The sequence below is a fragment of the Pelophylax lessonae genome (assembly GCF_965119305.1).
Source record: "Pelophylax lessonae genome assembly, chromosome: 1".
Lineage (NCBI taxonomy): Eukaryota > Metazoa > Chordata > Amphibia > Anura > Ranidae > Pelophylax > Pelophylax lessonae.
The window spans coordinates 532932165-532958156 of NC_138768.1; the positions used below are offsets into that span (position 1 = coordinate 532932165).

General features: G+C 43.3%; 1 protein-coding gene across 1 annotated transcript in view; it reads right to left on the minus strand.

Moving 5' to 3' along the window:
• LOC309546246 (17-beta-hydroxysteroid dehydrogenase 13-like) overlaps positions 1 to 25992 on the minus strand; it is an 86840-nt gene that overhangs the window by 18599 nt on the left and 42249 nt on the right. Inside the window, exons 2-3 of the mRNA XM_082245820.1 lie at positions 15547 to 15654; positions 11566 to 11697 (exon numbers count right to left, since the gene is read on the minus strand). Coding sequence (XP_082101946.1) covers positions 11566 to 11697; positions 15547 to 15654 — 240 coding nt within the window. The remainder of the gene's footprint in view (positions 1 to 11565; positions 11698 to 15546; positions 15655 to 25992) is intronic.

Below are 25992 nucleotides of genomic sequence, written 5' to 3' on the forward strand. Positions count from 1 at the left end.
CCAGCTAGAAAACAGCAATAGTGAATTAGAATTACTTGAAGAATTGAGTGATAGTGATTCGTGGGGAAATTCGTCATCAGACACTGAAAGTGACAGCGACGATTCTGCGACTGAGCTCAGTGATGTGCGAACTTGGTGCTCTATTGACTGCGGTACGGATCAGGCAGCGCCCCCAAGATTCCCATTTACTGGAGCACCTGATATGAAAGTAGATGTTGAACACAACAACCCCTTGGCATACTTACAATTATTTCTGACCGATGAGGTTATTGAAAAAATCGTTACTGAGAATAACCGGTACAAAGAGCAACAATTAGCTACTCTGCATCAGAAGTTTTCAAGAAGCAGAAAGTGGGAACCAGTGACCAAAGAGGACATTTGGAAATTTCTGAGCCTAATAATACTTCAGGGAGTGGTGGAGAAACCCCTGCAGAAGTGGTATTGGACAACTAATACATTACTTGCCACTCCATTATTTAGCACAGTCATGTGAGAGTACAGATTTTCCCTCATCATGAAATATTTACACTTAGAAAACAACGAAGAATTTGATGAAACTACTCATCCTGCACCAAAACTAAAGAAAATTTGGGAAGTATCCCAAATGATTCTAAAGAATTTCCAACAGAGCAATGTCCCAGAAAGAGATATCAGCATATATGAAAGTCTAATGGCCTACAAAGGAAGGCTCAGCTGGGTACAATACATTACAATACATCAAAGAGGGCAGGATTTGGCGTAAAATCCTACATGCTATGCAAATCGTCAACTTGCTACATTTGGAATTCAGTCATATACACTGGAAAAGGAACAAAATTCAATCCAAAATACAGCAACTATGGAATGGCAACATCTTCCATTCTTTCATTCATTGAGCCATTGCTAAATCAGGGCTATTGCGTAACTGACAATCTTTTTTTTACGTCTCCTGAACTTTGAGTTTCTTCTGCAAAACAAAACAGATGCCTATAGAACCAATAGGGCTTACCAGTGCAACATGCCGCCAATGTTTGGCAATAAGAAGCTGAAAACTGGAGAAATGGTTGCCTGGCATAAAGGCAAAATGATGGCACTGCGATGGCGTGACAAGAAAGATGTGTGCCTAATGAGTACAGTTCATAATACCTCCACTGTTATGGTACGCACGAAAGGTGGGAAAGAAATCATGAAGCCCCAAGTAGTGATAGACTACAATAACACCATGGGAGGTGTCGACAGAGCCAACCAAGCAATGACATTCTACCCAGCAATGAGGAAACAGCAAAAAAAAGTACTATAAGAAGATCTTCAGACATCTTCTTTTGCAATGCTTGCGGAATGCCTACATTCTGCTCAAAAAAAAAAAGTGACAAGCCTGTGATTCATTCTGACATAATTTGGAAAGTTGCTGAACGTATCTTTGTGAACCACCAAACACCATCATTGGCTGTGAAAAGGGCTGGATGTCGGTTTGTTGGCATTGTCAACCTGGAATGCCTGACATGTCATCACTTTATGGACTAAATCCCACCAACCGAGAAAAAGTCAGCACCTACAAGGATGTGCGTGGTTTTTTGCTCGAAGCCAGATGACAGTGGAAGGAAAATCAGAAAGGAAGCCAGGTTCAATTGTCCTGATTGTGACGTCGGACTTTGTGCAGTCCCATGTTTCAAAATGTTTTATACCCGGGATGTTTACTAAACCAGTATGCAGTGTCTAGTATTAGAGTGATAAGTAATATTGCACCCTTGTTTGGACAAATGTCAGTGTTTTTGGTTTGATTACATTATTGAATAAAATGTATTTTTATTATATTATAATTTTGTGTTTTAAACTTTATCATACCCCGGATGTCAACTAGACTCTTGTTTGGACAGATTTAAGTGAGTTATTCCTAAGAATTACAGTCCTACAATATAAAACAACAGATTTCCATGCAAAACAATGTACTGCTTTGACATTCAAAAATACTGACATAATCAGACCGCCAGGGAGGTTAATGGGCTCAGAGTCTCCACATTGCTAGGCTTTAATGGATAAATGGGGGCTATTGAAAAGCTAATTGGCTTCATGTGTTACATATTTGGAACACAAGAGATTGCTAATTGTCAGATTGGAAACAACCATCTAACCTACACATTCAGAAACTCTCCTGTCTTTTACCGGCAATGGCTGCCCTATGCAGTTAAAAATAGTACCATTGGTGGTGCCTGTTCAAGCAGCCACATCCAAGCCAAATCCAAGCCATGCACTTTCGAGACTTCACAGACTCTCTCATGAATAAGTTCATAAAAAATAAAAGTAAGACATAAGCCCTACCAGAAATATAATAAAAATGAATCACTTACACAGGCAGAAGGTCCAGTCCTCCTGTGCATGGGCTTTGAATCGAGACTTTGGGATGACAGCACAAATCACAGTCCACAATGCACTCTCTGCCTAATGATCCAGGGGTCTAATCCAGGTCCAGAAAGTAACTAGCTGTAAGGTTTAGTGAAGTGAAAACTGTCCCTAGCGGATGGAGGCATTGGGAGAGGAAAAAATCTGAACAGCGGCTCACATCTGAGCACACTCTTCCCACTTCCAGCTGCACCAGTCCTTCTTTGACTACTATCCCTGCGTCCACTTTCCAGGAATGAGTCAACAGTTGTTAAGGAGCTGGCATCCACTGGCTTTCTAACAACGATGAGTCATCCCTGCTCTCAGTGAGGGATTCCCCACTGACAGCAGAATGTAAACAAAAGAGCTGGCATAAAAAAAAAAAATAGGCAAAGCCCCCCTCCCCCCCCCCCTTTATTGTGGCCAGCTATAGGTGGATGGATTATCTCGGGCAAAGGAGAAGTGCTCACTAAAGGCGCGTACACACTTGACGAAAATTGGACGAAATATCCTCCGATTTTTCTCTCTCATGTTCAGTGGTCATAACCGTTTTTAGTTGAGAGTGCATAATGTTCACAAAATTTCTCGTCCGATTTTTTTTCAATTTTTTATTTTTTTTTGGGACATTTGTTCCTAGACTTCCGGGTCGTCAGGAACTTCAGATCATGCGCGGTCTTTCGTATCTGATTTTTCACGGACGTACTGCATACACATTTAACGAAAATTGGTCGTCTGGGGACGGACGATAAAAATTTTGGTGTTTCTCCTTCGGTTTTTTTTCGTTGAAAATGTCGGCATCGGCTGCCTGAAAGTTGTGTACACACTAGCCGAAAACCGTACGATTTTACCTCGGACGGGAATTTTCCGCAGATTTTCTATTAGTGTGTACCCCACTTAACACAGATTTAGACATATTTGTGAACAAAAATTGAGAGAAATAGGCCTTGTGTACATAGAAAAAGTCTTAGATCTTTGAGTTCAGCTCATGAAAAATAGGGGCAAAAACAAAAGTAAGGGTTCGTACGGTCATGAAAAACCTGGAAAAATCATCAAATTTTAAAATGGCAATTTTCAGGCCTGGAAAAGTTTCGGAAAAAAATTTAACCCACAAAGTTTTGAAAAAGTCATGGAAATTTTTTCACAATCACTGTATATTCAAATATGCAGAAAAGCGGATAACGCATGCTCCGAAACCGATTACCGCCCCCCCCCCCCTCCACGTCATAATGTTCGTGCGGCCCTCCAGTGAGGTATGCGCTTCACCGCTGCCTCGATCTGACTGAGTCCCCTGATTGGTTCTCCCTTAGTGTCGTCTCCCGGCTGCTGGCCAGCCTCAGGGACGGAAACACTGAGGACCCAGAAAGGACGCCGAACTATGAAGATAGACGCTTACCTCCATGCAAGTTTTTAATATGTGTCAATAAAATTATTTACATCTGCTACACAGAGTGGTGCCTTTCTCTCTTTTCTGCCTGTTCGTGGGACTGTTGCTTCGGCCTAACAAAGAGCTGCCCTCGATGTAAGCGCCGCATTTGTGCATCTGTGCCATCCAAACCAGTCTGGCTGCACCTTATCCGTCATGACTGCCTGAACTGAAGCTTTATCCCCAAGCAGGAGCACCCATCAAATCTTTTTCTTTCTCCAGTATATTCAAATATAGTTGATAATATTGGTTAAATTACAATACTTACATAGACATTTCATGAAACATTAGGTCGTGAATATTGACTTGAAGTCATGGAAAAGTCATGGAATTGTATTGGTAAAAATGTGTATGAACCCTGAAAAGTGTTGCGTGTATAATTTTGCTCAGTATATATACAGTTGATAAGGACAACTCTCACTTGGCCTCACCAGGTTGCTTGTGGAAGCAGTCACACTGCTTTAACCATACTGCCACGTGTATGGAAAGGGTTAAGTTTTTTTGCTCTTTCTCCAGAAATAGACTTGGTGAATGACATTACCTTCAGGATACTCTCCAGCATCCCCTTTACTGACACCCGTCCACTCACTCTTCTAGCTGCAAGGATGGCCCCCCCTTTAGGTCAGGCCCCTTGACACAGATCTTTCTTTAATGTATGTAGAATCAGATCCTTCCAGTGTCTCCCTTCCAGTCAGCTCTGCAGGACCTCCGGGTTCAGTTCCTCTCTAGCACTTTAGACCCTCAACCACCTGAGGCCGCATGGCAACTTCGACAGAGGAGGAGGCAGCCGCCCCCTACCTCGGCGACTCCGCTCTCCAGCTGACAGACCCCGAGCACATGTGCTCTTTGCATTTATACACTTGTGATAAAAAATAATAGACCCTTCATTTCTTTGGAAGTGGGAAAACGTACAAAATCTGCAGGGAATCAAATAATTATGTTCCCTTTTCTCATCAGCAGTATATAGCAGTATTGTGACTACTCTCAGTGTCTGGTTAAAGCTTGTTGGAGGAGTTTTCATTCTACTCTATATGTCCTTTGAGGCTGCAGGACCCCTGACCCTCTGTCTGGACAGTTCTGATTGACCCTGTGGCAATCACATGCACCTTTACAAGACAAAAAATATTCTAGCAATACACACCAAACTGAGCATGTGTAGAGTGACTCCAAAGGCTCTGTCTTACCAGATAATGGATTGGGGACTGTGGTAGAAGGCGAGGATCAGAGAAGATAGGGTCAAACAGCCTTTTTACACAATGCAGAGGATTACCCCTTAGGTTCCACAGTGAGTATAACAAGCATGCTTTATTGCATATACAGACTGATTGTTGTGAGTTTAGTAACACTTTAATTATATGCTGAGTTAGGCCCCTTTCACACGAGCGATCCGATCAGATCCGCCTGTCAGTTTTTTAGGTGGATCTGATCAGATCCTCCATGCATCCCTATGGGGCAGTGGATGTCAGCGGAAACATGTCCACTGACACCTGCTGCCATCCGCATCTGATCCTGTCCGTGAAATCAGGACGGATGGAAACCCTATTTTCCATCCGTCCAGGGGATCGGATCGGATGGGATCGGATGAGAGCAGACAGGCGGTCCGCTCTCATCTGATTCCCCCATAGAGATGCATGGGGCTCTGACATCGCTGAGCAGCACGGATCCGCCTACGGAGACGGACAGTGTGAAAGAGCCCTAAAAATTCATAAAAAACTTGTCGGAAAAAAAAAGTCTGTAAGATTCCAAAATATTTACTATTCCTAATATTTAGGAGCCAACGACGTGGGACGCATACACGGGCAGAGGACGCGGTGGCCATCTTGTTGGTTGTCAACCAGTGCTGTGGATGTGAAACGCCAGCATACCACATCTGACATGCTGTTTTAAAAAAAAAATCTCGTTCGCCGGCCTATGTGGTGGCTGGGGGGGGGGGTGGGGTTTACGACCCAGAAGAGGCGTCGATTGGCTGCCTTCTGGGGGCATAACCTGGGCGCAGGTCATAGCGCTAGGACACCCCCACTTTCGTGATATCCTGGCTGTGATTGGTCCAGTCTCCAGCCTGGACCAATCATCATCCAGGACATCCCGCTGATGGCACTCTGCAATCATTGGGGGACAATGCTGTGGCACTCTGCAATCATTGGGGGACAATGCTGTGGCACTCTGCAATCATTGGGGACAATGCTGTGGGCACTCTGCAATCATTGGGGACAATGCTGTGGCACTCTGCAATCATTGGGGGACAATGCTGTGGCACTCTGCAATCATTGGGGACAATGCTGTGGCCCTCTGCAATCATTGGGGACAATGCTGTGGTGCTCTGCAATCATTGGGGACAATGCTGTGGCACTCTGCAATCATTGGGGGACAATGCTGTGGCACTCTGCAATCATTGGGGACAATGCTGTGGCACTCTGCAATCATTGGGGACAATGCTGTGGCGCTCTGCAATCATTGGGGACAATGCTGTGGTGCTCTGCAGTGATTGGGGACAATGCTGTGGCGCTCTGCAGTGATTGGGGACAATGCTGTGGCACTCTGCAATCATTGGGGACAATGCTGTGGCACTCTGCAATCATTGGGGACAATGCTGTGGCGCTCTGCGGTGATTGGGGACAATGCTGTGGCGCTCTGCAGTGATTGGGGACAATGCTGTGGCGCTGTGCAATGATTGGAGACAATGCTGTGGCGCTCTGCAATCATTGGGGACAATTCTATGGCGCTCTGCAATCATTGGGGACAATGCTGTGGCGCTCTGCAATCATTGGGGACAATGCTGTGGCACTCTGCAATCATTGGGGACAATGCTCTGGCACTCTGCAATCATAGGGGGACAATGCTGTGGCACTCTGCAACCATTGGGGACAATGCTGTGGGCACTCTGCAATCATTGGGGACAATGCTGTGGCACTCTGCAATCATTGGGGGACAATGCTGTGGCACTCTGCAATCATTGGGGACAATGCTGTGGGCACTCTGCAATCATTGGGGACAATGCTGTGGCACTCTGCAATCATTGGGGGACAATGCTGTGGCACTCTGCAATCCTTGGGGACAATGCTGTGGCACTCTGCAATCATTGGGGGACAATGCTGTGGCACTCTGCAATCATTGGGGACAATGCTGTGGCACTCTGCAATCATTGGGGACAATGCTGTGGCGCTCTGCAATCATTGGGGACAATGCTGTGGCGCTCTGCAGTGATTGGGGACAATGCTGTGGCGCTCTGCAATCATTGGGGACAATGCTGTGGCGCTCTGCAGTGATTGGGGACAATGCTGTGGCGCTGTGCAATGATTGGAAACAATGCTGTTGCGCTCTGCAATCATTGGGGACAATTCTATGGCGCTCTGCAATCATTGGGGACAATGCTGTGGCGCTCTGCAATCATTGGGGACAATGCTGTGGCGCTGTGCAATGATTGGGTACAATGCTGTGGCACTCTGCAGTGATTGGGGACAATGCTGTGGCGCTCTACAGTGATTGGGGACAATGCTGTGGCGCTCTGCAGTGATTGGGGACAATGCTGTGGCGCTCTGCATTGAAAGGGGCTCGCACGCTGAACTCTGCATTGATGGGGGCACGGAACAGTGTTCATTGCATTGAAGGGGGCACAGCACAGTTGCATTGAAGGGGGCACGCACGCTGAACTCTGCATTGTGGGGGCACAGCACAGTGTTCATTGCATTGAAGGGGGCACAGAACAGTGTTTATTGCATTGAAGGGGGCACAGCACAGTGTTTATTGCATTGAAGGGGTCACAGCACAGTGTTTATTGCATTGAAGGGGGCACAGCACATTGTTCATTGCATTGAAGGGGGCACAGCACATTGTTCATTGCATTGAAGGGGGCACAGCACAGTGTTCATTGCATTGAAGGGGGCACAGCACAGTGTTCATTGCATTGAAGGGGGCACAGAACAGTGTTTATTGCATTGAAGGGGGCACAGCACAGTGTTTATTGCATTGAAGGGGTCACAGCACAGTGTTTATTGCATTGAAGGGGGCACAGCACATTGTTCATTGCATTGAAGGGGGCACAGCACAGTTGCATTGAAGGGGGCATGCACGCTGAACTCTGCATTGTGGGGGCACAGCACAGTGTTCATTGCATTGAAGGGGGCACAGCACAGTGTTTATTGCATTGAAGGGGGCACAGCACAGTGTTTATTGCATTGAAGGGGGCACAGCACAGTGTTCATTGCATTGAAGGGGGCACGCACGCTGATCTCTGCATTAAAGGGGGCACGCACGCTGGTCACTACATTGAAGGGGGCATGTACGCTGGTCTCTGCGTTGAAAGGGGGCATGTACGCTGGTCTATGCATTGAAAGGGGGCATGTACGCTGGTCACTGCAATGAAAGGGGGCATGTACGCTGGTCTCTGCATTGAAAGGGGGCATATACCATCTCCTGTACCATGACCTGTGACATGCCTATACCATATCTGTGCCATGCCTATACCATATCTGTGCCATGCCTATACCATCTCCTGTACCATCACCTGTGCCATGCCTGTACCATCACCTATGCCATGCCTATACCATCACCTGTGCCATGCCTGTACCATGACTTCAAAGTCACGCAATTTTTTACTGCGTTTTTTGACGCGAAGCAATACCTATTACATTTTTCTTTTTGCGCCCCCCCAAAAATTATGAGCCGCCACTGTTTAAATGTAAGTTGCTGCTATTCTTTCGTAATAATTTATTATAAGCATACTACACTATGAGAAGTGTCTCTCTGTTTGGTTTGAGGATATCATCTGGCACTTAGAGAGGAACTACGGGGTGACTGTTGGGAGGACCTCACGACCATACCTGCTGCATATAGGAGTTGCTGCCCTGTTTGACCTTTGTAATGAGGGTCAATGTGATCTGGTAAGAGGCTTTATGATTGGGTGCTGGTGACGGTTCACTCTTTTTGCTTTCGCCCCTTTTGGATATGGACACTGACCTTCTGTTATGTGTTTAGCGCTACACCTATTTTACTACATTCCTAATATTTGTAAACATCATGTACCAATAATGAGACTAAATTTTGGAAAGGTATTTAAAAATATTTTGAATGTACATTTGAATTTCTAAATATAAAACAGTTGTGTTGATTATATAGTGATAATAAAGTATAACTAGAGGCAATTTTTTTCATTTTGGATAGAGTAAGAGGGTTCTAGCCCCTGTCATTTCTATTTTTATCTCCCGTGTCCCATTGGGGAGATTTCCCTTCACTTCCTGTCCTATTGCCAAAACAGGAAGTGTGAGGAAATCCAGCCAAAGTCAAAATCTCTGGCTGTCACCTGAACTAGTGTCCCCATTGGAAGATTCCCTATTTATTACCGTTATGGGTACAACCCAAAATTTGGAATTTTCTTTTACTTTTGATGATAACAGTAAACATGACAAATGGAGAGGGTAAATCTCCCTAACGGGGGCACAGACTGCAATAAACAGGTGCTATAATCCCTCGCCACTCCATACAAAACTAAAAAAAAATAAAAAAGTTTTACCTTTAGATATACTTTAAGTAAATTATGAAGAATTTTGATTGCACTGCTAAAATAAATGCTAGAAATAGAAAATCAGTGCGTTTGTCACTTTAAAGCAGTATTAAACCCAAAAGCAAACCTTTCTTTCATTGCAGGTTACCATTTCTTAGATGCAATAGCTGCATCCGTTTTCTTTTATAGGCTTTCCTTCTATTTTCATCTGGTGAAGCTAGTAAGCATGTTGTTTTTCAAAAGAACAAGCTCTCTACCAGATGTATCAGTTACAGGGATGGGACAAACCATTTAACATTGACAGGGGTGTTTACAATGATCAGCTTTTATTTATGTAAAACCTTGATCCCAAAGAAAATTAAAAAAACGTTGCTGTAACCGATTCTAAAGTGTTAGTTGACATTTGGCTTAATTGTGTTGGTGCATTTAAATCTGCTAGTAGATTTAAGACTTCACTTCCCCAAGACTGACAATGCTGCCGCCTACTCTGCCTCCTTTGCTCATTCACCCAGACTGGGGGCATGCTAATACAGGAGATGTGTTACTGGCTAATCAGGTGGAAAAAGAGGGAAAAACCTAAAAGAGCAAAATTAACCGCTTGCCGACTGCGCACAGTATATTTACTGCGGCAGTCAGCCCCGGCCAGGCAGAGTGACGTAGATCTACGTCGCTAGCCTGTCACCGGGTTTTGAGCCAATAGTGGGCGAGCGCGCGCCCGCTGAGGCGCGCACCCGCCTCGGCTCGTTCACAGAGGAGTCCGGGCGTGTGACCGGTGGACCCGATGTCCGCCGGTCACACTACGATCGTCGGTAGAGCGGGAGAAAGGCGGGTGGCTTATGTAAACAAGCCGCCTGTCATTCTCCCGTGTAAAAATGGAGATCGGACGGTTCTACTATGTAGAACCGTTGAGCTCTGCTTTTACACTAGTAGCCATGTCCCATCACAGTTAGAAACACGCCCCTAGGACACACTTAACCCCTCCCTCCCCAATACAGTTAACCCCTTCCCTGCCAGTGTCATTTTTACAGTAACAGTGAATATGTATAGCACTGATTACTGCAGTAATGTCACTGGTACCCCCAAAAGTGTCAAAAATGTCAGTCAAGGGTCCGATCTGTCCGCTGCAATGTCGCAGTACCGCAAAAAAAAATCGCAGATCACCACCATTACTCGTTAAAAAAAAAAAACACCAAAAATGACACAAATCTTTCCCTTTGTTAGTAAACACGATAACTTTTGCGCAAACCAATCAAAATACGCTTATTGCGATTTTTTTTTTTTTAACCAAACATATGTAGCATAAAACAAATTGGCCGAAAATGTTAAAAATTTTGATTTTTACATTTTTTTGGGGGAATTTCATATAAAAAAAGGGAAAAATATTGTTATTTTTGCAAAATTGACACTCTTTTTTTGTTTATAGCACATGATCAAAAAATCGCACAGGTGATCAAATACCGCCAAAAGAAAGCTCTGTTTGTGGGAAAAAAAGGACGTGAAATTCGTTTAGGTACAGCGTCGCATGACCGCGCAATGGTCCGTTAAAATCACGCAGTAAAAAATCGCAAAAAAAACCCTGGTCAGGAAGGGGGTCAAATCTTCCGGGGCTTAAGTGGTTAATGCAGCCACCACATTTAAGGATTGGCAAACTACAATATATTAGATTTTTAGTTTGGGGTTTATTAGCACAATAAGAAAACAAAAAGATGCTGCGAGGCGTAAAGTACAGAGACTTTAACTACCCTCTGCTTTGCATGAATGCCAGGCCATTCTGACAGGCAAAGCTACCCAGAAGTGTTGGAGCTTGCCAGTTAACTTGCCCCTCTTCAAACTCACGTTGGCTAATTGTTGTAATGGGTTACCCCACTGGGAAATAGATATGTACAGGAGGCAGGAAATGCTAGGCAAGCTCTGACAAACCCTGGAAGAGACAGAACGTTTCCAATCAGAGTAGCCTGCTATTTGGGCAGAGCAGTAGGTAATAAAATTTGCTGAAGCTATGTCCTGGCACTTTTGGGTCCCAGCACCTTATATGTGTCATCATTTTATTGTTATCTTAAAATGACATTGTTAAACTTTTACAACCTTGACGCTTATCAGCATATGGGAAAGTCACCTGGTATGTACTAAACACTAAGTGGACACATCAGGAAAATCTTCTAACAGTTTGAGCATTTTTTTGTAATCAGAAGTTTTAGAATGTGCTATTAATGCTGTTGTTATCAAAAAAAAAAAAAGAAAACCTCAAAAGGTAAGTTGGATTTTATTTAACTATCATACGCACCCAAAAATGAGCAAGGATGTTAACTTCAAATGTCTTCTCAATTTGGTTATCTTTTAAGTTTAGAAACTCCACACCAAACACCACTCCAGCATTATTTATCAAGATATCCACATCTCCGACTTCTGACTTGACCTTTGTAAGATACAGAAATGAATTTGATATATATATATATATATATACACATACACACACACACATATACATACACACACACATGCACACAGTACAAACACTATATTGTCAAAAGTATTGGGACCCCTGCCTTTACAGCACCAGAAATTGAATGGCATCCCAGTCTTAATCTGCAGGGTTCAATATTGAGTTGGTCCTCCCTTTGCAGCTATAACAGCTTCAACTCTTCTTGGAAGGACGTCCACAAGGTTTAGGAGTGTGTCTATGGGAATGTTTGACCATTCTTCCAGAAGCGCATTTATGAGGTCAGTTACTGATGTTGGACAATAAGGACTGGCTCACAGCCTCCACTCTAAATCATCTTAAAGGTGTTCTATCAGGTTGAGGTCAGGACTCTGTGCAGGCCAGTTAAGTTCCTCTACCCCAAACTCGCTCAACCATGTATTTGGGGACCTTGCTTTTCCCACTGGTCCAAATCGTTTGGTGGAGGGGGGATTATGGTGTGGGGTTGTTTTTCAGGGGTTGGGCTTGGCCCCTTAGTTCCAGTGAAGGGAACATACCAAGACATTTTGGACAATTTCATGCTCCCAACTTTGAGGGAACAGTTTGGGGATGGCCCTTCCTGTTCCAACATGACTGTGCACCAGTGCACAAAGCAAGGTCCATAAAAACATGGATGAGTGAGTTTGGGGTGGAGGAACTTGACTGGCCTGCAGAAAGTCCTGACCTCAACCCCATAGAACACCTTTGGGATGAATAAGAGTAGAGACTGTGAGCCAGGTCTTCTCTCCAACATCAGTGCCTGACCTTAAATATGCACTTCTGGAAGAATGGTCAAACGTTCCCATAGACACACTCCTAAACCTTGTTGGCAGCCTTCCAAGAAGAGTTGAAGCTGTTAAAGCTGCAAAAGGGGGGCCAACTCAATATTGAACCCTATGGGCTAAGACTGGGATGCAATTAAAGTTCATGTGCATGTAAAGTCAGGTGTCCTAATAATCTTGATAATAAAAAACCTCTCACCATAATTCCCCCTTCACCAAGTGATTCTTTCCTCTTAAAGGCAGGCTTTCAAATCACATTACCACTGTGACTGGCTCTCATGCCGTGTTTCCCCCAAAATAAGACTGGGTCTTTAATTAATTTTGGCTACAAAAAACACACTAGAGGTTATTTTCAGGGGATGTCTTATTTATTTACCATATGTACTGTACAATAATGATGTCAAAGTGGTTGTAATCCTAATATATATATGATCCTTTAAAGCATGACAGACAGCACAGCTCAGGAGTCAGCATTATGACATTCTGTAATCCCAAAAAAACCTTGTTAAAATAATTGTAAAATAATGTAATCTGTTTTGTAAAAAGATTATATAATGTGTCTCCTTTTGTTATTTTATTGTGGAAAATACCTTATTTACAGAGCCGCTAGGCACTCACGTGAACCACCGGAGCTCTTCTTCCCCGCTCGAAAAAACTGCAGAGGAAGGGGCCGAGATCCCCACTTATGTCAGCCCCGCTGCGAGCACTGCAGAGGGAGGGGCCACTGACGTCAGGAAGAGAGGGGAAGATCTCAGACGGGTCACGTGCGCGCCCAGCGGCACTGTGAATAAGGTATTTTCCACAATAAAGTTACAAAAGGAGACACACTGCACAGTATATAATATTTTTACAAACTGGATTACATGTTTTTACAAGGACTTTACTAGGGCTTATTCTCGGGGTAGGGCTTATATTGGAGCCCTTCCCGGAAATTAAGCTAGGTCTTATTTTTGGGGTAGGACTTATTTTGGGGGAAACATAGTAGTAGTCATACGATCGTAAGCTTGAGCTCAATCACTGAGGATGGGAGCGGGCAGTAAATTTTCTCAGCACAGAAGAACTTCTGCATTGATGCATATGTGCGGTGGCTAGGCGTTTAGGCCCACCTGCCCTCCCATCGCATATGTATATATATGCGGCTGGTGGAAACTGCCTAAATTAAGGAAACAAAAATCATCAAAATGTAACCTTTTTAGCACACCAATCATTAACGACTTTTTGTTCTTACAGAGATAATGTACAGAAAGCAGATGAAGGGCAAATTTGCAATAACTTGCATTGGTTTTTTTTAGCATATTTCTACGTGCCCTTAAAATCATCCTTCTTACATTTTTTTGTCAGTAGCTATGGGTTCCCAATGGAATTACACTTCTCTTGAAGTGTGGAGCAGAACAGCAGTGTTATTGGTATACACAAACCTCACCTAGCAGTATAGAAGTAAGATTGGAGCAAGGGGAACCCAGGGCTTAAGTTTGGTTTAGTCTTGGATAGAATCTGGACAAGGGCATGAGTCAGTTCTCTTTCCATGGCTTTGACCAGACTATATTTTGGGTCAGTTTTCTTTGCCAGACTATTTTTTGTCAGATTTTTTGCCATGGCTTTGACCAGACTGTTTTGAGCCACATGCTCATTCAGTGTGATGAATTCTCCAGTCAATGGAACGCATGTCCATCCTTTCCATGCTTCCAGGCTTTCTCTCTCCCTCAGCCACCAGCTCTTCTATGTTTCCCTTGTAGCATTGCAGCCAATGACACCATTGTGTTTGTGACTTTTAAGGAACCATGCCTATTTAAAGGATTTGCATCTACGTGTCTGGCACCTAAGCAATACTTCCTTCTTCTGTGAGCTTGTTTTTCACCTTTCCTTTTGCCTGTTTGGATTCAATTGTCTACCACCTGCCATAACCTTTGTCCTGTATTCTGGTTCTCTTTTGTCTCTGCCATGTCCCAACCCGCTCTAGCGAGACTCGCAGTCCTTTCTGCCATTCACCCAGTCTACTCCAGTGCTGGAGTTTTCAGTATGGTCTGCTTCTCCAGTCATTGAACTTATATCACCTGATCACTTGTGGGTTCACTTCATTCACCTTCATGACAAGATGCTTGGTGTGTGATCTGACCAAAGCCGCAGAAGTAGGTATAAGGCTCCTTTCACACGGTCCGCTGTCCGTTGCGGACTGTTCTCTGCTCAGCGGGGATCGATCCGCCGATCCCCGCTGAGCAGGTGGATTACAGCTCCGTCTCCGCACTGTGTGCGGAGAGGGAGTTGTCAGAGCCCCGCTGCTCTCTATGGGGGAATCGGATGAGAGCGGACCGCCTGTCCGCTCTCATCCGATCCCATCCGATCCCCTGGACGGATGGAAAATAGGGTTTCCATCCGCCCGGATTTCACGGACAGGATCGGATGCGGATGGCAGCGGGTGTCCGTGGACATGTCTCCGTTGACATCCGCTGCCCCATAGGGATGCATGGAGGATCCGATCAGATCCGCCTAAAAAACTGACCTTAGCCTTAGTTAAATTCTTAAGCCAAGATTACTATTTACAAAACTGTGTTGTAAAAAAATATTTTGCTTGTACTATATATATTTGATGGTAATTTGCTAAATAAGGTGTTTACTTTGCAAAGGAATTGTCTTATAACTTGGCAAAGAGCAATGTGCAAAGAAAATTAAAAAATATATATATTTTTGCTTGCACATAGTTGAATGGTGGAAGTCAGCAGAGCTATGCCTTATTCACTAAACTTGGAAAGAGAACAGCCCATTTTCCTTTAGTAAATCAACCCGTAAGGTTGGCAATACATTATATAATTTTCTTGTAAACTTTCCTTTAGATTTACCAAAACCATATAATATGAGGTCAACCCTAAACGCATTCAATTTGTATGAAATCAGGCAGGCCCTTGCACTACATAGTTGAAGGTAAATCTAAAGGAAATTTAACAATACATTTGTGTAATGTATGGCTAGCTTTAGAGTATATGTATAGTTTGTAATTTTGTTAAAAATATATATGATAAAAATCTACCTTTTCAGCTGCAGCGTAAATATCATTCCTCTTACTGCAATCCACTACATAAGCATAGGTTTTGGCTCCCAGTTTCTTACATAGACCAGCGGTTTCTTCCACACCTTCCTATTGGAAGACAAGAAACAGAAATATGATTACTGCCCATTCATTACTGTTTCCATTAATTTGAGGATAATCGTATTTAAAAAAAAAAACAGTGCACAAATTGTCCACAACCACATTGAGTCATCATTCATTGCTGTTATTTGATAAATGGATGGAGGGTGAAATCTAGCTAGCTTTTATAAATTACTGGGCTTATATCTTATTGTAATTGACTACATTTATAGCTAAAAACAAATCAGACCAAGAACAAGTTGAATTGAAAACTTACATCTTAGTTATGAGCCAACTGATTTGGCAATAATTTTGTCATTACATATGACACGGAAGTAATACATACATCATTTTGTTTTGGATTGATAAGGTTTCCCTGTGCAGCATTGCAGTGCAAAAAGTATTTTATTTTCTATGCAATCTAAAGACAAAAATATGCAGCAAAACAAAAGGTACTTTGTTACCTCTCTGATTTACAATAAAATACATTTATTTATTTATTTATTTATTTTAATTATAAAAGTTTTATTGGAAATTTCGAACATACAGGTAAGAAGTACAAAAGTAAACAAGTACAGAAAAAAATAAGTAACATCTGTATGACAAAAGTACACGTAATAAGGTCGTGGTAGAAGCGTGAATATATGACCAAACATAAGCATAAAACACATTTGAAAAAAGTGAATTAACCAGAGTAAGAGGGGATACAGAGTCCACCTGAACCCCGCCCAGAAAGAGGTTATATAAGATCTGATGAGTTAAATCCAATGCTATAGTCCGATATCCACTCCGGAGACCAAACACCCCCAAGGGGATCAAGCTGTGTCCGAGTCCGTGGAGCGGCCACCTTAATAAAGCTCCAAGTGCTCTCTACGTTAGCAGACGGGCATGAGTAAGCAAGTTAAGTTTAAAGTAGGTCTCGGGTTCATGGTAGTTATTAAACAGGGACTCCAGTGGACCTATGAGGGAGTGGACCATTGTAAGGTATACAGACGTAGAATAATACATTTTTTTTTAAACATATTTTTTATCTAATGCAAAAAAAAAAATAAATACAATAAAAATAAAGGAAAAGTGTACATTTGAAAGCTATTTAAATTACCAGCAAAACAAAATAAATAGGAAAAGGGAAGGAGGAGACTATTAGGACTGAATATGGATGACAGGACAATTAAATAGGAGTTTTTATAGAAACAAATAATGACACTGAGCAGGTGCTTTAATTGACAATAGACTCAGTAGGGTACATATTACATATCACAGTCAAATGGCTAAAATAAAGATACTCGCGTTAAAGTTTAACTAAGCCCCAAATAAATGATGCAATTTGTTGAAACGCTGTATGTCAATTTTTTTTTCTCTTAAAATAATTGTTTTCATTTTTTTTTCATTCTTTTCTTTTTTTTTTCTTTTTTTTTTTTTTTTATGTATCTCAGTGCTGTACTCCAACCAATTCTTTGCTACATGCATGCACATCTGCTTGCACATAACTCCTCAGAATGAAAATGCAGATAGGGTCAAGAAGTAACCAATCTGCATATATGGGGCTGGGGCTTGACACTAGTAAAAGAAAATGTCAGTTTTAATGTATAAACAACTGATTGGTCAATTAGTAGAAGATTCTGATTGGTCAGTTAGGTTCTCATAATTAATTGGTTAGTACTTTAGTAACCTACCTGTATTTGGACAAAAAAAGAGAATTTGGACACCTTGATGTCAACAGTTGGTCTAGAAGAAGCTGTTGAGCCTTGTCAGTCAGCGGGAGCAGAGGAAGAAGATTTTCCCTCCCTCCAGCCCTGAAATCGTCGCAGTCATTTTGTTTTAAGTTTTTCATGGGAATGGTTTTTAATGGTAATTTGTTTATGGGTAGTTTGAGCTGTTTGGCTAAACTACAACGTTTAAAATTGTATAGTATGGTTGGTTTGAGGTTATTGGCTGAACCAAATTAAACATGTTTTGAAAGTTTTTTAATAAATGGCCGCGGCCAATTCAACCAGCAAGTCTGTAGTCATATGTGTTTTTTTCATTTTAAATGATATAATTATTATAATAAGGTTCAAGCCTACAGCACCATTGATTTTCTCTTGGGGACATTGGTGGAACATACTAACAAAAGCACAGCTGCTTGTCTTGTAGATAGGATAACAATGTAGGAGCACAGTTATCACCCCAGGAAACACCCAAAAAAGACCTTCATGGCAGGATGCCCAAGTATTTTTTAACCACTTACCGTTTGGTCATTGTGCAGATCACAAACCATGACATTTGGTCTTTACCACATGAACACCATGACCAATCACACCAATCATCCATGTAAGCAAAGACTGCATTTTGCCACAATGTCCCTGATCACTAGCAGCACAAGTCACATTATCCCCAGACCAGTGTAGCTAGCCATTGTGTCCCTGATCATTAGCCATACCAGTCACAGTCACCAGAGCCAATGCTAGCCAGCCAGCATGTCTGTGATTGCTAGCTACACCAGTCCCACTGTTACCAGAGCCAGTGCAAGCCAACCAAAGTGTCTGTGATTGCATGCTACACCAGTCACAATGTCACCAGAATCAGTGCAAACCAGCCAACGTGTCTGTGATTGCTAGCTACACCAGTCCCAGTGTCGTCAGAGCCAGTGAAGCCAGCAACAGTGTTTCTGATCTCTGCCACATAAGTGCCAATGTCACCCGACCCAGTGTAAGCCAGCAGTGGTGTTTCTGATCACCTTCACACGAGTGCCAGTGTTTCCAGACCAGTGCAGCCAGCAACATTGTTCTCGTCACCAGAGTCAGTGCAAACCAGCCAAATTGTCTGTGATTGCTAGCTACACCAGTCCCAGTGTCGTCAGAGCCAGTGAAGCCAGCAACAGTGTTTATGATCTCTGCCACATAAGTGCCAATGTCACCAGACCCAGTGTAAGCCAGCAGTGGTGTTTCTGATCACCTTCACATGAGTGCCAGTGTTTCCAGACCAGTGCAGCCAGCAACATTGTTCTCGATCACCAACACACCAGGGCCAGGGCCGCTAGACTAGTGCAGCCAGCAACATTATTCTCAATCACCACCACATCAGGACCATGGCCACCAGACCAGTGCAGCAAGCAACAGTGTTCCTAGTCATTAGCCACAGACATATCTAGTGTCACCAGACCAGTGTAAACCAGGAAAACTGTTCCTAAATGCTGCCACACAAGGGTCAGTTTTGCCAGCCCAATGCAGCCAGCAACAGTGTCCCCAGAGTCTGTACAGCCAGCAGCAGTGTTCTCAAGCACCACTACACCGGCAGGCCAGTATCATTAGACCAGAGCAACCAGCAACAGAGTCCTGATCACAAGCCACAACAGTGCCAGTATCACCAGAGCCAGGGAAGCCTTCAACAGTGTTTCTGATTGTCACCACTCCAGTGCCACTAGATCAGAACAGCTAGCAACAGTGTTCTGATTGTCGGCCAGTACAGTATAACCAGAGCCAGTGTAAGCCAGCAACATTGTCCTGTTCGCTAACCACACCAGTACAGTGTCAACAGAGCAAAGTATAAGCCACATATACTGTACTGTCCTGATCACTGGACTCACCGGTACAGTGTCACTGAATCCAGTGTAAGCCAGCAACATTGTCCTGATCACTATCCACACCAGTACAGTGTCAACAGAGCAAAGTGCAAGACAGATATACTGTCCTGATTGCTAGCCTCACCAATACAGTGTCACTGAAACAAGCGTAAGTCAGCTACATTGTCCTAATCACTAGCTACACATTTGAAATCACAATACCTTGTTAAAAATCAGAGGAGAATTTAGTGATTGGATCCACACATACTGTAAATATTAAAAACAATATTTATACAGGAGTTGTTTATAAGTTTATTTGGGCACAGCCCATTCTGTGTGGAATTTATGATGCCCATCCTTTTATTATCTGATGTGCAGTGTTGAATTATTTTTGCTTTACATAATAATAACAATAGTCCCACATTTAAAAATTGTATAATCTGATTAGGTGCACAAACCCATGTAAAGGATTACATTTTAAGGCAGGTAAAAAATGTAACTAGTTACAGACAGTGTGCCTTCAGGGTTGTGCGCCTGCTCCGGCATGCCAGTCAAATTTTGACATACGGTTCTGTCTGTGCAGCCGCCACGTCTGCATCCAATTCCATAGGGTCCCTGAATGCAATTGGGGCTGATGCAGAAGCCAAAAGAAACACCTCTTGTACGCAGTACGGGTGCCAGCACCCATCTTAATAAGGTCACAGGTCGCTTTTGATTCCTATTAGGACTAATGTAAAATGTTAACTCCACTAACATGATAAAATGTATTATTGGAAATGGTTCCCAGACCTGCCTGGGTGTAACAGTGTTTAAAGAGGAAGTAAACCCTCCTCAGGAAGTTGTACCTATAGGTAAGCCTATGATAAGGCTTACCTATAGGTACTGTAAATATCTCCTAAACATGTACGGTTTAGGAGATATTTACCTTTAATGCAGCCAGTGACGTCACTGGCGCATGCGCTCTGAAGGAACGGCTGATCGTGCCGTTCCTTCAGAGCCCCGTGCCGTGACCGTCGGCTCCCGTGCGCGTGCGCGGGAGTGACGTCACCGCGGCTCCGGCCAATCAGATGGCCGGATGCCGCGATCCCGGAAGACGGGCAACTGAACATGTCGCTCGTCATACAGGTAAGAGAGCGGCACGGCGGGGGCTCGTTCTAAGGTAAGTATTTCATAATGAGCTAGTATGCGATGCATACTAGCTCATTATGTCTTTCTCTTGCAGGTTGTAAGAAAAAAAAATTTTTTTTGAACGAGTGTACAACCTCTTTAAATGTGTTTTCCTTTACTAAAACAATATAATAAATTGCCATTGCATACATGCAAACTAAAGACTAATAAGACCTTAGAAAGTTCATGATGTCATTATCTCCCTGACCTTTATGTTGGTTACCTGTTGCAGAGTTTTTTAGAGCATGTCAGAAAATCACTTTGCAATTGATCATTAGGCACACTGTAGGAGCTGTGATGTTTTTCTTCCAACACAGATTTTTTGATGTGATATTCTAGGCAGGCAAATAAATGAACAAGTCCTGACACAAAAGCTATATTTTTTTTTTAAAACAAACAGATGCAAATATAGCTTTTGATAAATGAGCAGTGCTGACATGCCCTTTAGTACTTGTACATATAGGTAAAAGACCAATGTTTGCAACAAGATTTTACAAGTGTAGCACCCTCCCAGGTAGGTGCTAGGCAAACTATAAAGGGGGGCCTTGTCTGCTAATCAGATGGGCCTTATTGTTCAGCTAGGCTGTCATGTGCTTTCAGGTGTGATTGTTGAGTTTGGTGAGTCTCCCCACTGTGTCCATTGAGGGCTCTTAATGGGCAGTGGAGATAGCCTGGCCAATAGCACACCAGTGCTTGTATCTATCCCAGAGGGTAGAATCTGCCACAATGCATCCTGGGAGGGGGTATAAGTCTGAGGGGAGCACATGACAGGATGTCTTTGGCGGGAAGCAGAGTCCCAGGAGGAGGGTGACGGCTGTCTCTCCTCCTGTCAGCGTCAGGAAGGTGTCCTGAGCGGTCGGCCTAGAGGACAGCAGGTTGAGCTGAGCTGCAGAAAGGGATTCAGTGTGCTGTGGACCAAGTGGAGTTGTCGGGGTGGACATTTCCAGGAAAGCAGTGTCGTGAGTACTGTAAACTGCCCAGGGGTCTGCCTAGGATAGGGGACCACTCTGGAAGGTCAGAGGGATCCAGGAGCCAGCTAGCCAGTAGAGGAGGCTTAGAAAGGGGGTGCCAGAGTCTAAGCCCTGAAGAGAAGTCTGTAAAGAGGGTGCCAGTGTGGGCCCTAAAGAGTTAAGAGTTGCAGCAGTGTTTACAAGTAGCTACCTCAGCCAGGAGGGCTAAAGGGAGCAGTACAAAGGATTTTGTGTCACCGGGGAGTGTCAAAGTCAGTTAAGTGTTAACAGACAGCAAGTCAGCGTTAACAAGTGCCAACCGGCGTTGACCGGCATTCAGCCGGCGTGAAGTCAGCGTCAAAAAGCATTTTTCTCAGTTGTCCCATTACATTGTGAATAGTTGAGCCAGAGGAGTATCCCACTCATTCCTTTCTCCCATCCAAGTTCCTAAATAAATACAAAACCCAAAAGATGCTGGACTGTTTCCTGTCTCAGTGCTCACACTTGGAGAACATGCTTGAATGTGCTGTTGTTGCTAGCGGTAACCCTGGCGGAATCCTGCTACACAAAATATATGCAAAGCTTTTAGTAAGCATAAATCAGCTTTGCTAAGACTTTATGGAAACCTTGAGTTCCAGTTTGGGGATGTCATATGTAGATCTTAAAGGGAATGCTGCCTGTCCTATTAACCACTTGCGCCCCGCCCACCATACATATACTGCAGCACTCTGCCGCTACTGGGCAAAGCGACGTACCTATACTCCCGCCCCCGCTCGTTCCCTGGGGAGCCATCGCTTGTGACTGGTGGCTCTGATGGCTGCCGGCCACTCGCGATCTCCCGCAGCAGAGGGAGAAAGACAGACGGCTGATGTAAACACAGCCGTCTGTCATTCTCCTTTAGATTATCACAGAGGCTATGTGATCCTGCTATATAGGATCTCATTTCTCTGTGATGATCTCACAAGCCACTCCCCCTGGCAGTTAGAAGCACTCCCCTAGGGACACACTTAACCCCTTGATCACCAGTAAAGTTAACCCCTTCCCTGCCAGTGTAATTTTTACTGCAACAGTGCATATTTATAGCATTGATTACTGTAGTAATGTCACTGGTACCCCCAAAAGTGTCAAATATGTCAGTTAGGGGTCCGATCTGTCCGCCGCAATGTCGCAGTCCCGCAACAAAAAAAATCGCAGATCGCCGCCATTACTAGTTAAACAAAAAAAAACAATAAAAATTACATAAATCTTTCCCGTAGTTAGTAAACGCAATAACTTCTGCGTAAACCAATCAAAATATGCTTATTGCGATTTTTTTACTAAAAATATATAGCAGAAAACAAATTGGCCTAAAATGTTAAAAAATTTTGATTTTTACATTTTTTTTTGAGAATTTCATATAAAAAAATGTAAAAAAAAATTGTGTTTTTTTAAAAAATTGACGCTCTTTTTTTGTTTATAGTGCAAACAATAAAAAGCTCTGTTTGTGGGGAAAAAAGGACGTCAATTTAATTTGGGTACAGCGTCGCACGACCGCGCAATTGTCCGTTAAAGTCACGCAGTGCCGAATCGCAAAATAGGGCCTGGTCATTGAGCAGCCAAATCCTCCGGGGCTAAAGTGGTTAAATAGGCTTCCAGCAAAAATCTGCTGGCTTTAGGGTTTTTAACACATTTCAAGTAGAGGGGAAACTTATTGCCTAGACTCATAGAGTGACACAAAATCCAAAGGGGCACCATCAGGCTTTTAAGAGGCATAAATTATGCATTTATTTCCTTACTATCTATCACATTTCCTGGGGCCCTGAAGTGCCAAGAAAATAGAATCACCCACAAAATGACAACATTTTGGAAAACAAATACAAGAAAGAAAAAGCTTTTTTAGCTTTTACTCATGGGCTCTTCTTTACCTCATCAAGGATTCTGCATTGTGCCTTGAGAGTTATCTTGGCTGGGTGCCCACTTCTAGAAAGCGTAGCCACAGTAATAGGGGTCTCCATGTATAGGCAATTTGTCTGTCAACTGATATATACCCTAAAGCCCCGTACACACGTACCGATCGTCGGCCGACAGAACGTCCTACAAATGTTCCCGGCTGGTGTGTTTGTTGTTTGTCTGTTGAAAAGTGCTCTAAACTTGCCCAGGACATTTGTCTTCCGACAGAAACTGACGTCACTACGTTCCACGCACGTTCGCCGCTACAAAAGAGGAAGTGAGTGTTTGGCCGTGACCCTTCTGGGCATCTCGCGCTGATTTCGGTAGCATTTGTTTGGTTGACGACATTTCGCTATTTTCCGAGACATCGTTCGAGAATTTATTATGGCGACCGTGAATTCGTCCGTTGCTGTCGTTAGTGTTGGAGTTTTGGCTCTGAGACGACGTACGAGCAATAGGAAGAAGAAGCGGACCTCCTGGACGAAAAATTGGTTGCTTAACCGTGATCAATTTTCTCATATGTCCTTGCTGAGGGAGCTCCAGGAAAATAATCCTGATGACTTCAGGAATTATTTGAGGATGACGGATCCCATCTTTTACCGTCTTCTTGCCCTGGTGTCCCCCTATATTCTGAAGCAGGATACTTGTATGCGGCTTGCAATTACTCCTGAGCAAAGGTTAATTGCGACGTTGAGGTATCTTGCAACAGGGAGAAGCCTGCAGGATCTGAAGTTCACCACAGGCATCTCCCCCCAAGCACTTGGTATCATCATCCCTGAGACCTGCTCTGCCATCATCAAGGTCTTGCAGAAGGACTATATCAAGGTATGTTTGATTTTTTACATTACATTACATGTATTACTAGTTTCACCCGAATTATGATGTTTTTGGATGTACAGCAATTGATACAGGCCATTATTTGTAAACTACCCTCTGTCCGCATGCACATAGTAGTAAAGATGTAGATTATCTTTAACCATTTGTAAAATTACCCACTAACCACCCCACCATTCTCTCCTATGTGTCCCTAAACGCATTGCCTGTTAACTGTATTTTGAATTTGGGTCATTTTATTGCTTTCCCTCAAACAATTATTCCTTGGCCAATGTTTTAGTACCTAGTTAATGATTTATCTAAAATACATCAGTCCATCCATTCCCACCTATGATTCTGTATGTTTATGTAATGATGTTAAAACCTTCACTGACCACAAGCCCTTATTGATGTATAAATGCCCAGTTTTACTTACCCATCCCCCACCCACATGCTAAATCTCAAAGTCAGCATATACCAAAGCTCAAGTTCAGAGGTCTTCAAACTATGGCCCACCAGTTGTTCACGAACTTCAATTTCCATCATGCCTAGTCATGTCTGTGAATGTCAGAGAATTACAAGGCCTCATGGGATGTGTAGTTCTGCAACAGCTGGAGGGCCGTAGTTTGTAAATCTCAGCTCTAGCTGGTGAGTATAATGGGCCATACACACTAGAAGATTGTCAGAACAATTTATCCTTCCGATTTACCAAAACCAAATAATATGAGGTCCAACAAACACTTTCAAATCCTATGCAATCTGGTAGGCCCTTGCACTACATAGAAAAGGTAAATCTGCACGAAAAAGTCTTCAGAGAATCTTCTAGTGTGTATGGCCCTTTACAATATAAGAACAATAGGAGGTTGAAAATAAATGTATGTAGATGTTACATCCCCATATCCAAACCTTTGCCTTCCTGTTGTATATTTTTTTAGCAAGTTGCAAAAGCATTTAACAGACAACTGTGTGTGTAATTAATAATGTGATGTGCTCAAGCACTAATTTTATTTTTTTTATTTTTTTTTATTTTTTCCCCACAGTTTCCTTCAAACGCAGAGCAATGGCTGGAGATTTCTGATCAATTTCTGGAGAAGTGGAATTTTCCCAATTGTGGGGGTGCTATTGATGGGAAGCACGTCCGCATTGTCCCCCCTCCGAATTCCGGCACATTTTATTATAATTATAAAGGTTTTTTTAGTATAGTCATGCTAGCCATAGTTAATGCAAACTATGAGTTTATTTTTTTGGATATTGGCAAAAATGGCCGCAATTCGGATGGGGGAGTTATTGATCAGACGGAGTTCGCTCGTCGTCTAAAGAACGGCACTCTGAACCTGCCATCCAGGGAGCAAACTGTTGAGGGTATGAGCTTTGTGTTTATCGCAGATGAGGCTTTTGCGCTTGGGGAGCATCTCATGAAGCCCTACCCTCAGAGGAACCTCACCCCAGACCAAAGGATTTACAACTACCGGTTGTCCAGAGCTCGCAGAGTTGTGGAGAATGCCTTCGGGATAATGGCCAACCGGTTCCGGATATTCCTGACGTCCATAAACCTGGCACTGTACAAAGTGGATAATGTGGTCTTGTGTTGCTGCATTTTGCACAACTTCCTACGCAGGAATGCACAAAATTATGTATTGCAGCAACTGGATACTGACCCTGCTATGCCAGGTACAAGTGGAGAGGCCCAACCTTCTAACCAAGTGGAGTCCATGCCGTCAATGGAAGTTGGACGGTCAGCATTGGCATCACACAGGGCCCGTCAGATCCGCCAGGAATATCTGGACTATTTCGTGGGGAGAGGAGCTGTGTCCTGGCAGCAATCACTGTCACAAACACATTAATCTTGTTAAAGATTGGACACACAAGATAAATGTCAGAGATATATTATTTTTCAACACATTAAACAAAAATTGCAATGATTCTGTATTGTGGATTATAATC